Source organism: Phocoena sinus, chromosome 1 (assembly GCF_008692025.1).
Source record: "Phocoena sinus isolate mPhoSin1 chromosome 1, mPhoSin1.pri, whole genome shotgun sequence".
NCBI lineage: Eukaryota > Metazoa > Chordata > Mammalia > Artiodactyla > Phocoenidae > Phocoena > Phocoena sinus.
Genome location: NC_045763.1, coordinates 111,324,288 through 111,339,600, shown reverse-complemented (window position 1 = coordinate 111,339,600; position 15,313 = coordinate 111,324,288). Strand labels below are relative to the sequence as shown.

The 15,313-nt window shown below is 42.1% G+C and overlaps 1 protein-coding gene across 1 annotated transcript; it reads left to right on the top strand.

Annotated features, from left to right (window-relative positions):
- Positions 1-6,373: 6,373 nt before the first annotated feature.
- On the top strand, positions 6,374-10,722 carry LOC116763362 (trichohyalin-like). Its single transcript, XM_032650987.1, is given in 4 exon segments — positions 6,374-6,383; positions 8,786-9,087; positions 9,090-9,608; positions 9,610-10,722. Coding segments are annotated over 4 exon segments (873 nt in total). The 3' UTR covers positions 9,652-10,722.
- Positions 10,723-15,313: the final 4,591 nt, after the last annotated feature.

Genomic DNA, 15,313 nt, shown 5'->3' with positions numbered 1-15,313 from the left:
TGATATTTGCCTTAAAATATAGCATCACAGGGACCTTCAAGATGGTGGAGGAGTAAGACGTGGAGATCACCTTCCTCCCCACAAATACATCAGAAATACATCTACATGTGGAACAACTCCTACAGGACACCTACTGAACGCTGGCAGAAGACCTCAGACTTCCCAAAAGGCAAGAAACTCCCCATGTACCTGGGTAGGGCAAAAGAAAAAACAGAGACAAAAGAATGGGGATGGGACTTGCACCAGTGGGAGGGAGCTGTGAAGGAGGAAAGGTTTCCACACACTAGGAAGCCCCTTCACTGGCGGAGACTGCGGGCGGCAGAGGGGGGAAGCTTCGGAGCCATGGAGGAGAGCACAGCCACAGGGGTGCGGAGGGCAAAGCGGAGAGGTCACTAGCCACACGTCCCCCGGGAGCCTGTGCATCTCGCCACTGCCAGGGTCCCGTGATCCAGGGACAACTTCCCAGGGAGAACACACTGTGCCTCGGGCTGTTGCAACGTCACGCCGGCCTCTGCTGCTGCAGGCTTGCCCCGCATCCCAATTATGATACCATACCCTTCCCTCTCCCCAGTCTGAGTGAGCAAAACACACTAATCAGCCGCTGCTTTAAGCACCTCCTGTCCGCGCAGGAACAGAGGCCAGAGGGCCACCTACACGCAGAGGCAGGGCCAAAACCAAAGCTGAACCCCAGGAGCCGTGCAAACAAAGAAAACAAAGGTAAATTTCTCCGTACAGGCTCAGGAGCAGCGGATTACATCCCCACAATCAACCTCATGTACCCTGCATCTGTGGAATACCTGAATAGACAATGAATCACCCCAAAATTGAGGTCGAGAACTTTGGGAGCAACTGTAGACTTGGGGTTTGCTGTCTGCGACTGATCTGCTTCTGATTTTTATGTTTATCTTAGTTCAGTGTTTAGCACTTGTTATAATTGGTAGATTTGTTCATTGGTTCGGTTGCTCCCTTCTTTTTATTATTTTTTTTAATTTTAATAATTTTCTTTCAATTTTTTTTTCTTTCTTTTTTTCTCCCTTTTCTTCTGAGCTGTGTGGCTGACAAGGTCTTGGTACTCCAGCCAGGTGTCAGGCCTGAGCCTCCAAGGTGGGAGAGCCAACTTCAGGACACTGGACCACCAGAGACCTCCTGGCCCCATGTCCCATGTAATATCAATCGGCGAGAGCTCTCCCAGGGATCTCCGTCTCAACGCTGAGACCCAGCTCCATGACAACGGCCAGCAAGTTCCAGTGCTGGATGCCCCATGCCAATCAACTAGCAAGACAGGAACACAACCCCACCCATTAGCAGAGAGGCTGCCTAAAATCATACTAAGTTCACAGACACCCCAAAACACACCACCAGAGGTGGACCTGCCCACCAGAGAGACAAGATCCAGCCTCATCCACCAGAACACAGGCACTAGTACCCTCCACCAGGAAGCCTACACAGCCCACTGAACCAACCTTAGCCACTGGGGACAGACACCAAAAACAATGGGAACTACGAACCTGCAGCCTGCAAAAAGGAGACCCCAAACACAGTAAGATAAACAAAATGAGAAGACAGAGAAACACACAGCAGATGAAGGAGCAAGATAAAAACCCACCAGACCAAACAAATGTAGAGGAAGTAGGCAGTCTACCTGAAAAAGAATTCAGAGTAATGATAGTAAAGATGATCCAAAGTCTTGGAAATATGTTGGAGAAAATACAAGAAACGTTTAACAAGGACCTAGAAGAACTAAAGAGCAAACAAACAATGATGAACAACACAATAAATGAAATTTAAAAGTCTCTAGAAGGAATCAATAGCAGAATAACTGAGGCAGAAAAACGGGTAAGTGACCTGGAAGATAAAATAGTGGAAATAACTACTGTAGAGCAGAATAAAGAAAAAAGAATGAAAAGAACTGAGGACAGTCTCAGAGACCTCTGGGACAACATTAAACGCACCAACATTCAAATTATAGGGGTTCCAGAAGAAGAATAGAAAAAGAAAGGGTCTGAGAAAATATTTGAAGAGATTATAGTTGAAAACTTCCCTAACATGGGAAAGGAAATAGTCAATCAAGCCCAAGAAGCACAGAAAGTCCCATACAGGATAAATCCTAGGAGAAGCACACCAAGACACATATTAATCAAACTATCAAAAATTAAATACAAAGAAAAAATATTAAAAGCAGCAAGGGATAAACAACAAATAACATACAAGGGAATCCCCATAAGGTTAACAGCTGATGTTTCAGCAGAAACTCTGCAAGCCAGAAGGGAGTGGCAGGACATATTTAAAGTGATGAAAGGGAAAAACCTACAACCAAGATTACTCTACCCAGTGAGGATCTCATTTAGATTCAACGGAGAAATTAAAACCTTTACAGACAAGCAAAAGCTAAGAGAATTCAGCACCACCAAACCAGCTTTATAACAAATGCTAACGGAACTTCTCCAGGCAGGAAACACAAGAGAAGGAAAAGACCTACAATAACAAACCCAAAACAATTAAGAAAATGGTAATAGGAGCATACATATCAATAATTACCTTTAATGTAAATGGATTAAATGCTCCAACCAAAAGACATAGACTGGCTGAATGGATACAAAAACAAGACCCGTGGGCTTCCCTGGTGGCGCAGTGGTTGAGAGTCCGCCTGCCAATGCAGGGGACATGGGTTCGTGTCCTGGTCCGGGAAGATCCCACATGCCGCGGAGCGGCTGGGCCCGTGAGCCGTGGCCGCTGAGCCTGCGCATCCGGAGCCTGTGCTCCGCAACGGGAGAGGCCACAACAGTGAGAGGCCCGCATACCGCAAAAAAAAAAGAAAAAAACAAGACCCGTATATATGCTGTCTACAAGAGACCCACTTCAGACCTAGGGACACATACAGACAAAGTGAGGGGATGGAAAAAGATATTCCATGCAAATGGAAATCAAAAGAAAGCTGGAGTAGCAATTCTCATATCAGATAAAATAGACTTTAAAACAAACACTGTTACAAGAGATAAAGAAGGACACTACATAATGATCAAGGGATCAATCCAAGAAGAAGATATAACAATTGTAAATATTTATGCACCCAACATAGGAGCACCTCAATACATAAGGCAAATTCTAACAGCCATAAAAGGGGAAATTGACAGTAACACAATAATAGTAGGGGATTTTAACACCCCACTTTCACCAATGGACAGATCATCCAAAATGAAAATAAATAAGGAAACATAAGCTTTAAATGATACATTAAACAAGATGGACTTAATTGATATTTATAGGACATTCCATCCAAAAACAACAGAATACACTTTCTTCTCAAGTGCTCATGGAACATTCTCCAGCATAGATCATATCTTGGGTCACAAATCAAGCCTTGGTAAATTTAAGAAAATTGAAATTTTTTTAACATTTTTTTGGGGGTATAATTGCTTTACAATCGTGTGTTAATTTCTGCTTTATAACAAAGTGAATCAGTTATACATATACATATGTTCCCATATCTCTTCCCTCTTGCATCTCCCTGCCTCCCACCCTCCCTATCCCACCCCTCCAGGCGGTCACAAAGCACCGAGCTGATCTCCCTGTGCTATGCAGCTGCTTCCCACTAGCTATCTATTTTACATTTGGTAGTATATATAAGTCCATGCCACTCTCTCACTTCGTCCCAGCTTACCCTTCCCCCTCCCTGTGTCCTCAAGTCCATTCTCTACGTCTGCGTCTTTATTCCTGTCCTGCCCCTAGGTTCTTCAGAACTTTTTTTTTTTTTAACATTCCATATATATGTGTTAGCATACGGTATTTGTTTTTCTCTTTCTGACTTACTTCACTCTGTATGACAGACTCTAGGTCCATCCACATCTCTACAAATAACTCAATTTCGTTTCTTTTTATGGCTGAGTAATATCCCATTGTATATATGGGCCACATCTTCTTTATCCATTCATCTGTCAATGGACACTTGGGTTGCTTCCATGTCCTGGTTATCGTAAACAGAACTGCAATGAACATTGTGGTACATGACTCTTTTTGAATTATGGTTTTCTCAGGGTATATGCCCAGTAGTGGGATTGCTGGGTGGTATGGTAGTTCTATTTTTAGTTTTTTAAGGAACCTCCATACTGTTCTCCATAGTGGCTGTATCAATTTACATTCCCACCAACAGTGCAAGAGGGCTCCTTTTTCTCCACACCCTCTCCAGCATTTATTGTGTGTAGATTTTTTGATGATGGCCATTCTGACTGGTGTGAGGTGACACCTCATTGCAGTTTTGATTTTCATTTCTCTAATGATTAGTGATGTTGAACATCCTTTCATGTGCTTGTTCACAATCTGTATATCTTCTTTGGAGAAACGTCTATTCAGGTCTTCTGCCCATTTTGGGATTGGGTTGTCTGTTTTTTTGATATTGAGCTGAATGAGCTGCTTATAAATTTTGGAGATTAATCCTTTGTCAGTTGCTTCATTTGCAAATATTTTCTCCCATTCTGAGGGTTGTCTTTTCGTCTTGTTTATGGTTTCCTTTGCTGTACAAAAGCTTTTACGTTTCATTAGGTCCCATTGGTTTATTTTCGTTTTTATTTCCATTTCTCTAGGAGGTGGGTCAAAAAGGATCTTGCTGTGATTTATGTCACAGAGTATTCTGCCTATGTTTTCCTCTAAGAGTTTGATAGTTTCTGGCCTTACATTTAGGTCTTTAATCCATTTTGAGTTTATTTTTGTGTATGGTGTTAGGGAGTGTTCTAATTTCATTCTTTTACATGCAGCTGTCCAGTTTTCCCAGCACCACTTATTGAAGAGGCTGTCTTTTCTCCATTGTATATTCTTGCCTCCTTCATCAAAAATAAGGTGACCATATGTGCGTGGGTTTATCTCTGGGCTTTCTATCCTGTTCCATTGATCTATATTTCTGTTTTTGTGCCAGTACTAGAATCCAGCTCGGAAAAGAAGAAATAAAGCTGTCACTGTTTATTCCTTGGTGTTCTTGCCAGATAGTTTCCCAACCTCTGTCAGAACTGGTTTTAAAACAATAAAGCTCTGAGATATTGTCACTTATGTGCCTTACTCCCACCTATGGTGTAGCTGGATGAGTTTGTGGTGAGTCAGATAAGAAATAAAAGAAATCGAACTTCACATTTAACCCCTCCATGTGTCTGAGCATAGAACCAAGGGGCTTTTGGATCATACCGCAGCAGGTCTCCTGGGTAGGACCAATGGTTCATGCACTTGTACATTCACTCTGAAAGAAGTAGAGGCAAGTTCAAATATCCCTTCACTAGTACCTCATTGTTTTAGCTTCTGAAAATTCATCCAAACTCTTCCAACCCTATCAACCTCATCAGAGAGTTAATCTGACATATATACAAACCACATTTTCCTAATTCTCTCTCTTCATTTGTCTTTGAAGTTCAAAGGAAAGGCTGGCTATTTTTAGAAAATTTCTTCCAAAGACAGGTAGGAAGACTAGGAGCCACATTCAGGAGTTATAAAAGGAGAGAGGGCTTCCCTGGTGGCGCAGTGGTTAAGAGTCCCCCTGCCGATGCAGGGGACACGGGTTCGTGCCCCAGTCCGGGAGGATCCCACATGCCGCGGAGCACCTGGGCCCGTGAGCCATGGCCGCTGAGCCTTCGCGTCCGGAGCCTGTGCTCCGCAACGGGAGAGGCCACAACGGTGAGAGGCCCGCGTACCGCAAAAAAAAAAGAAGAGGAAAGAGCTTGAAGTAAGATTCAGGAAACTCCTCTTTAGGATTTATTCCCTTTGAGAGAAAACAAACAAACAAAATCCAGAAGGCTAAAGAGCCATTGTTCCACAGGAATTAATACAAGTTTTCACCGTAATTTGATTAAATAAAACCTTGTAAAGAAACCAAGAGGAAACCAAAGTAAGGAATAGAGTCAGATTCCTTGACCTAATGGGTCTCTACCAGTTCAAACAATCTTGGCCATTGATAAGTAAACTTTATTCATTCATTCATTTACTAATTTATCATCCATCAACAAATATTGAGTACTTACTATGTTCTAAGAATCATCCAGGCACCAGGGATGCAGCAGTTTAAAAAAAAAAACATAGAAAATATGGTTCTTGTAGAATTTACATCCTAATGGAGAGACAATAGTAAAAGAGACAATTACATTACATCCTAATGGAGAGACAATTAGTAAAATACATCTTACATCAGATAATGACAATTTCTACAGTGGAAAAAAGGGAATGCAGGAAGATAAGGAAGGTTGAGGGTCACAATTTTAAATAGGGTGGTCAGGGTAGGTCTGCTGAGAAAGTAACATTGGAGCAAAGACCTGGAGAAGGTAAAGGAAAGAAACAAATGCCTGGAGAAGAGCATTCCAGGCAGAGGGAACAGCAGCTGCAAAAGCTCTGAGGCAGCATGCTGCTGGGTATGTTCAGGGAATAGTAAAGTGACAAGTGGATACAAAATGAGCAAGGGGTGAGTCACAGGAGGCGAGGTCAGACAGGTCATTCTGTAGGCCCACTAATCATGTCTGGTAGGCTTAAGGATTTTGAATTTTCCTCAGAACAAGCTGGAGAGAGCCATCAGATGGTTTTGCCTCAATCCTTTCCCATTTCCTGTACATACCTAGACTTTTTCCCTTGTGTGTTTGGAGCCTACAGATCTGGACTAGATGACAGTGACCCAAATGATATCCATGTCTGTGCAGGCGGTCATCTGACTCTTGGTCCCTGCATGAAGTTTCCTGCACCCGGAAGCAACATCATCAGGGATGCTGCACTTGGTTAACCAGCATGAGCCTGCAAACATACGTCTGCCTAAGAATCTCAACAGCACACTAAGTCCCTTTTAGGGAGGCAGAAAAGAAACAAAACAGCCGTTTTTAAAGTCAAAACTTTAAGGAGTTTATAATACAGTTAGAAAATCAAACAAATACGCAGAGAGAGAGACTTCGGGATGATTGCAAAGCAAGCTTCTAACAAGTGTAAAATTTAATAATACTACCCTATACTATAACACATGTATAGCTTTCTTACATTCTCACCCATAAAACTTCTATCAACCCTTCAAAGTAGTTATAAATTTGAATACCTTACAGTAAAAAAAACTAATGAGCTTTAATCACATCACTGGAAAGTTCCAGACAATTAACTTGCAGCAGAGGCAGGACTTGAACCCAGATCCACAGTGTCTATATCCAGGACTCTGCACTGCCCCACAGCTGGCCATCTTTGATAAACAACTAAATGCATAAGGGACTATCTAAATAGGAGCAATCAGAATCTCATAAAATTAACCAGATCTTTGGAGGAAGAGCTTTGAACCAAGTCTTATACATGGAATGGATGTGGACTGACATCTGGAAAAGGGCAGGAATCCTGGGCATTAGGAGTAGTTTGATTAGAGACACAGATGAACATCTACCCAGTTAAATGCAGGGAATAGGAAACAGATTAGGTACCTATAGGAAAGGGCCATTTTAAGAAGTGACTGAAGATTATGTAGAAGAGGGGTGCTCACTCCTTTCTTCTTTACCTCTCACACCCTAAGCATACATATCCCCTTCTCTCCAGTTTCTCCTTCTTCTCAGGAAACTTCTTATTAGGCTCCCTTGTGAGCTTCTCTTCCCTTTTTGTCACATTTTATGAGGCTTTTCCCACTCTTCCTTCCTTATGCCAAGTGCTTCTCTACCTTGGCTGCCACTTTATCATCAAGAGAGTTCTAAAAAATCCCTGGTGCCTGGATTCTATTCCCAGAAATTCTAATTTTATAGGTCTGTGTTGTGACCCGAGCTATGTGGATTCTTAAAAGTTCCCCTGAGAAAAAGGAACCCTCCTACACTGTTGGTGGGAATGTAAATTAGTGCAGCCACTATGGAGAACAGTATGGAGGTTCCTTAAAAAACTAAAAATAGAGTTACCATATGATCCAGCGATCCCACTCCTGGGCATATATCTGGAGAAAACCATAAATCAAAAAGACACATGTAAAAAAAAAAGACACATGCACCCTAATGTTCATAGCAGCGCTATTTACAATGGCCAAGACGTGAAAGCAACCTAAGTGCCCATCAACAGAGGAATGGATAAAGAAGATGTGGTATATATACACAATGGAATATTGCTCAGCCTTAAAAAAAGAATGAAATAATGCTATTTGCAGCAACATGGATGGACCTAGAGATTATCACACTAAGTGAAGTAAGTCAGACAGAGAAAAACAAATATATGATATTACTTATATGGGGAATTTTTAAAATGATACAAATGAACCTATTTACAAAACTGAAATAGACTCACAGACATAAAAAACAAACTTGGTTAACCAAAAGGGAAGGGGGGGAAGGTTAATTTAGGAGTTTGGGATTAAAATATACACACTACTATATATAAAATAGATAAATAGCAAGAACCTACTGTATAGCATAGGCAATTATACTCAATATCTTGTAATAACCTATAATGGAAAAGAATCTAAAACAGAATATATATATATATATATATATATATATATGTGTGTGTGTGTGTGTGTGTGTCTGAATCACTTTGCTGTACCCCTGAAACTAACACAACGTTGTAAATCAACTATATTTTAATAAAAACTTTTATTCAAAAAACTCCCCCAGAGGCCTTCCCTGGTGGCGCAGTGGTTGAGAGTCCGCCTGCCGATGCAGGGGACACGGGTTCGTGCCCCGGTCCGGAAGGATCCCACATGCCGCGGAGCAGCTGGGCCCGTGAGCCATGGCCGCTGAGCCTGCGCGTCCGGAGCCTGTGCTCCGCAATGGGAGAGGCCACCCGCGTACCGCAAAAAAAAGAAAAGAAAATTAAGTTCGTAAGAACAGGGTTTACTCCAAACGCAGAGAGAATAAAGAAAAGATCCAGCAACTGGATGATTCCCAGGTGCGGGAGAGACAATCCCATCAGGATCGGTGGCCCCTGCAGGATGAACAAGAAGAGGAAAGAGAACGAAAGCAAGAGAGGAGGAGCTGGCAACAGCGCGAAAGGCAATTCCCAGCTGAAGAACTGCTGGAGAGGGAGGAGCAAAAGGAAGCCAAAAGGCGAGACAGAAATTTCCGAGAGGAAGAGCAGCTGCTGAGCGTGGAAAGAGAGGAGAAAATACGCCATCAGAAAGAAGACAGAGAGTTTCCAAAGAGGAACAGAAACTGCGCCGGCCGGAACGCGAGCAACAGCTTCGCCGGGAGCGAGATAGAAAATTCCGCGAGGGGGAACAGCTCCGCCGGGAAAGGGAAGAACAGCTGCGCCGCCAGGAGCTAGAGGATGCCTTCTCCCAGGAGGAACAACTTAGGCGCGCAGAGCCAGAGGAAGAACAGAGACGTCCGAGACAGAGAGACAGGAAGTTCCTAGAGGGAGAGCAGAGGCTCCGGCAGGAGCCAGAGTTAGAAAAGCGACGCGTCCAGTAGCAGGACAGTAAGTTCCTCGAGCAAGAAGAGCAGTGGCAGCGCGAGGGGCAGGAAGAGCTGAGGCGCCGGCAGAAGCGGGAGAAAAAACTCCGGAAAGAAGAACAGCTCCGCCGCCAGCAGCAGGAGGAGAAGAGCCGCAGCCAAGTCTGGGAGGAGGACGAGGGCCGTCGGCAGGTTCTGGAGCCCGGCAACCGTCAGTTTGCTAGTGCCACGGTGCGCTCCAGCCCTCTGTTATGAGTACATCCAAGAGCAGCGATGTCAATACCGCCTTTAAGAGATGCTGCCAAATCCCGACACCTGCCAAAGCTTCGAGCAAAGGAAAATGAGAAACACTGAGTATCAAATGACTCTAATGTTTCCGGTTGGGGGAAAACTCTCTAGTGTTAGAATATCTCTTTTTTACAAAATCTTAAGCTACACTCTTTCATGTACTTTGTACTCCTGCCTTTTATTCTTCCTTAAGTAGTTCTTTACTGCAGGATGTCTTTGCTCTTTGGTGCAGATGTGGTGTGCATTTTTTAAAAACATAAAAGCCATTTCATTTCTTTAAGGAATTTTGTTTGGGGAACACATTCATTTATTGCTTTCAAAAGTAACAAGAATATTATGTCGATTTGAGATTCAAAAGAATGGGTCTGTTTTTTAATTTGTTGATCCATCTTGTAGAGAGTTCAGATATTTTTGACGTTCAAGTTGGTATTTGTTCTTGGGCCTAAATTACATTAATATTTACCTCCAAATAGCTTGTCACTTTTTGTAGCATAATTAGCACAGATTCTGCCAGGGGACTGAATTTTTACAACAGTGCTTGAATAGTGCAGGGGGAATGGCTTCTCCAGAAAAACTCCCTGTGAAATCAGCCCGTAACTGGAAGAAATATCTGTTAAGAATAAGGTTTAGCTTGAAGACTTAGAATTTGAATTAGATTTTTACACTTAACTCTATAAGTAATTAAAATCTCATGAAGCAAAAGCAAGGTGTTTCTCAAACAACTCCAAAGCTCAAACCTAAAACCATGTCTGCTTGTAGTCTGTAGTGCTCAGTTCCTTTCCCCCAGTCTTCGATGAGCTTGAGAATATTACTACCTTTGTTAATTTTAGCTGAGAGGGGACCTGCTCAGGATCCTGTAAACATCTACCTTGCTCTAGAGCCAACCAGAGATCACAGAGCATTTTGGGGAAGGGAAGGGGGAATGTTTGTGGACAGAGGGGCATGTCCCTGGAGGCCCTTTGACAAGACCCATCAGCCCACAATCCTTTGAGGCCTATTGATACTACTTTGGAGACATACTTGTTAAAATAATTGGACTGTGTAAAAAATTAATAATAAATGTTTTGGCAAACAATTATTTTTTGTCTGTTTTAACTATGCATCAAACCATAACTCAAGATTTAATGGTTGGGAACTGACATAAGTTTCCAATCACTTAAGGGTGTTTGGTTACTATTATCTATGTCTAAGTATGAAAAAGGAAAAAAAAACCAAAAACCTCTCTATTTTCCCAAACCATTTTTCTCTGTTAGGGTGAATGCTACATTATTTCCATCCCCAAGCTAGGATTCTTTTTCCAAGTGTTTTTATTCTTGACCCTACAGCTTTCTTTGCCCTTTCTTGCGGTGACTCACTGCTCGTGACAAATAATGGTGCTTCCAGAGTTTGTTAATATTTTCTTCTAAGAGTACAGCAACTTCTTGGTCTCTGAAGTCTGATGAGCCAAAAGTAGAAAATGGCCTGAAACTTCAGCTCAGCATTACAGAAGTTAAATGACCTCTTGATTTAAGCAACACAATCCATGAGGTGACTTAGTCAGAAGGTGCTTAATAATAATCAGGCCAAAAGTATCAGATTATCCTCTAAAGATCCAAACACCCCTGTGCCACCTGCTGGAATCTATATTCTATACCACAGTATTCACAGCGTGGTAACTAGGAATAAATCCAAGAAGGCCCTGATGCAGGATAGTATCATTTCTAATTGTGAGGGTCATGGTTGAGAAGATTTCTTAAGTTACAGACACTAAACATTTTGGTCAATGGTGGAGACAAGAAAGCTAAGCCTATAGCTCCTGAGTATCGTTCTGATAGAGTAAGGTGGCATTTTCTGCAAGGAGCACAAGCCTCCCTCTCACTTTAACACAAACAGCAGATGCCCACCAAAGATAAAATCTGGGAATCCCCTGATACTGACTTGGAGCTTTGTCTCTTTCAAATGATTTCTATCTGCAAAAGTACTTCCCTATTGGGCTTCCCTGGTGGCGCAGTGGTTGAGAGTCCGCCTGCCGATGCAGGGGACACGGGTTCGTGCCCCGGTTCGGGAGGATCCCACATGCCGCGGAGCGGTTGGTCCCGTGAGCCATGGCCGCTGAGCCTGCGCGTCCAGAGCCTGTGCTCCTCAACGGGAGAGGCCACACAGTGAGAGGCCCCCGTACAGCAAAAATAAAAAAAATAAAAAAAAAAAAATAAAAAGTACTTCCCTATTAAGATAAGTATGTGCTTTTACTTACAAAGAACCTTTACAGAAACCCTGGAAAGAGCCTCATTGGCTTTCCCCAGGATCCTCTCAATGGGCACTCATACCAGAGCCTCCTTATAAGTGCCAGCCCCAGGATGCTCCTGCAATACACACTCATCATCATCTAAGCTACAGTTCAACAATAATAATCATGATAAAAACAATCAAAACCCTTCATGCTTCTTGTAGCACTTCACAAGATGAGGAAAGAGCCAATTTCCAAAGAAGAAAGTATTGTTTTGTCACAGTTATAATAGCATATACTTAAAAATCAGCCAGCCAATGCCCTAGGGCTCTACTTTTAGCATGCTGGCAGGAGAACATGCTTGCAGGCCAACATTCCTGCTCCACAAGGATAATGTATATGCATGGGCAGAAACTTGAGGCTGTTGGGCAACTGTCTGCTTAACTATAAACTGGGAGCTCTATTAACATCACCTTGGCTGCTGCCGGAAAATGGGGTTGAGGATTTATTATGCTCTGTTATGGAAAAGCTGGTCTCCATGTGTTATGAATTATGTCCCCACAAAGGTTCATTTGATGAAGTCCTAAGCCTCAGTGCCTTAGAATGTGATCACATTTGGAGGTAGAGTACTTACATAGGTAATCAAATTAAAATAAGGTCATTAGGTGGACTCTAATCCAATATGAATAGTGTCCTTATAAGAAGAGGAAATATGGACATAGACAAGGACAGAGGGAAAATGATGTGAAGACATAGGAAGAAGATGGCCATCTACTGAGTTGGCCAAAAAGTTCCTTCAGTTTTAAAGTAAAAAAAGACATTTTTCATTTTCACCAAGAACTTTATTGAACAACGTATTCACCCTTTTGTTCCACTACCTTCTGCCATTTTTCAGGCAACTTTGTAATTCCATCTTCCCAAAACGTTTTATCTTTTTCAGCAAAGAACTGTTCCAGGTGCCAGGAACAGTCTGCCAGGTAATTGAAATTTTTTCCATTAAGAGCATTTTGTAAAGACCAAAATAAATGGAGATCTGAAGGTGCAATGTCTGGTGAATACGGCAGATGAATCAGAACTTCCCAGCCAAGCTGTAACAGTTTTTGCCTGGTCATCAAAGAAACATGAGGTCTTGTGTTATCCTGATGGAAGATTATGCGTTTCCTGTTGACTAATTCTGCTTTTCGTGAGTGCTGTTTTCAGTTGATCTAATTGGGAGCAGTACTTTTTGGAATTAATCGTTTGGTTTTCCAGAAGGAGCTCATAATAGAGGACTCCCTTCCAATCCCACCATGTACACAACATCACTTTCTTTGGATGAAGACCGGCCTTTGGTGTGCTTGGTGGTGGTTCCTTTCATTTTCCCCACGATCTCTTCTGTTCCACATTCTTGTACAGTATCCACTTTTCATTGCCCGTCACAATTTGTTTTAAAAACAGAACATTTTCGTTACATTTAAGTAGAGAGTTGCATGTGGAAATATGGTCAAGAAGGTTTTTTTCACTTACCTTATGTGGAACCCAAACATCAAAGCGATTAACATAACCAAGCTGGTGCAAATGATTTTCAACACTTGATTTGGATATTTTGAGTATGTCAGCTATCTGCTGCGTGGTATAAAATTGATTGTTCTCAGTTAATGTCTTAATTTCATTGCTATCGACTTCAACTGGTCTACCCAACTGTGGGACATGGTCCAGCGAGAAATCTCCAAAAAGAAACTTTGCCCACCACTTTTGACACGTTCGATCAGTCACAGCACCTTCTCCATATACTGCACAAATCTTTTTTTGCATTTCAGTTGCGTTTTTATCTTTCTTGAAATAGTAAAGCATAATATGCCGAAGATGTTGCTTTTTTTCTTCCATCTTCAATATTAAAATGCCTACACAAAAATTCACCAATTTTGATGTTTTTTTTACATGCACGCTGGTATGACAGCTGTCATAATACAATCTAACAAAATTGTTTCAAATGAAGTTAAAGACAGCTAAGCACTACTAGAGCCATGTTACAGAAAAAGTGAACTAACTTGTTGGCCAACCCAATACAAGCCAAGGATAGAGGCCTGGAACAGATCCTTCCCTTATGGCTCTCAGAAGAAATCAAACCTACCAACACCTTGATTTTTGACTTCTGGCCTCCATAACTTTGAGAAAATAAATTTCTGTTGGTTAAGCCACCCAGTCTTTGGCACTTTGTTATGATAGCCCTAGAAAACTAATATACCATGGAAGGTGAGGTTATGCTTCTAGGGAAATCTATCAGTATTTTGATGATCTTTATCCTTTGACATTGCACAGGTACAAGCAGGTCCTGGTTGCTCAAAGACAATTTCTTTATTAAATCTGCCATAGGGGCTTCCCTGGTGGCGCAGTGGTTGAGAGTCCGCCTGCTGACGCAGGGGACATGGGTTCCTGCCCCAGTCCGGGAAGATCCCACATGCCGCGGAGTGGCTGGGCCCATGAGCCATGGCCGCTGAGCCTTCGCATCTGGAGCCTGTGCTCCACAATGGGAGAGGCCACAACAGCGAGAGGCCCGTGTACCACAAAAAAAAAAAAAAAAAAAAAAAAAAAGTGATTTAATATTTATCAGAAAATACAGAAGCAAGGGTAGGCAGGAAAATTTGGGAAAGGATGTCAATAATAGGGCTTACTATATACTATATTGTTATTATACTATATAATATTATTACGTAGTATACATAGTGTTATTATACTATATCATATTATTGTATATTAAAATTATCATAAGCTGAAGTAATTAAAATACTGCAATAATAGTGGTAATTAAAATGAGAGAGAAAGGTCAATGCAACATAATAAATAGTTCAGGAACATATCCAAGCCTAACTATGAGAATTTAGTATTTTATGAAGAAGATATTTTCAAATCTGGATGCTCTTTCCAGAAGTTTGGCTGGGAAAGAAACAGGAGATGAGATATAGCTACACTACAGACACCAGTTGCAAGCCCAGGTTGTTACCTGTACTTCTGACTGACTGACTACAAATTAGAGGTGCCCCCAACCTCCTCCTTGTGTTCAATTAATTTGCTAGAGTGGCTCAGAACTCAGGAAACCCATTTACTCACTAGATGACCGGTTTATTACAAAAGGATATAACTCAGGAACAGCCTGGTGGAAAAGATGTATAAGGCAAGGTGTAGGGAAAGGGTGCCGAGATTCCATGCCCTCTCCAGGCACAACACACTCTGGGAATCTGCACATGTTCACCAACATGGAAGCTTTCCCAACCCTGTCCTTTTTGGGTTTTGATGAAAGTATGACTGATTAAATCATTGGTCAACGGTGACTGATTCAACCTCCAGCCCCTTTCCCCTCTCAGAGGTCGGGGGGATGGACTGAAAGGTTCAACCTTCTAATCAAGTGGCTGGTTCTCTTGGTAGCCAGCCCCCATCGTTAGGTGCTTTTCAAAAGTTACCTCATCAACCTAACAAAAGA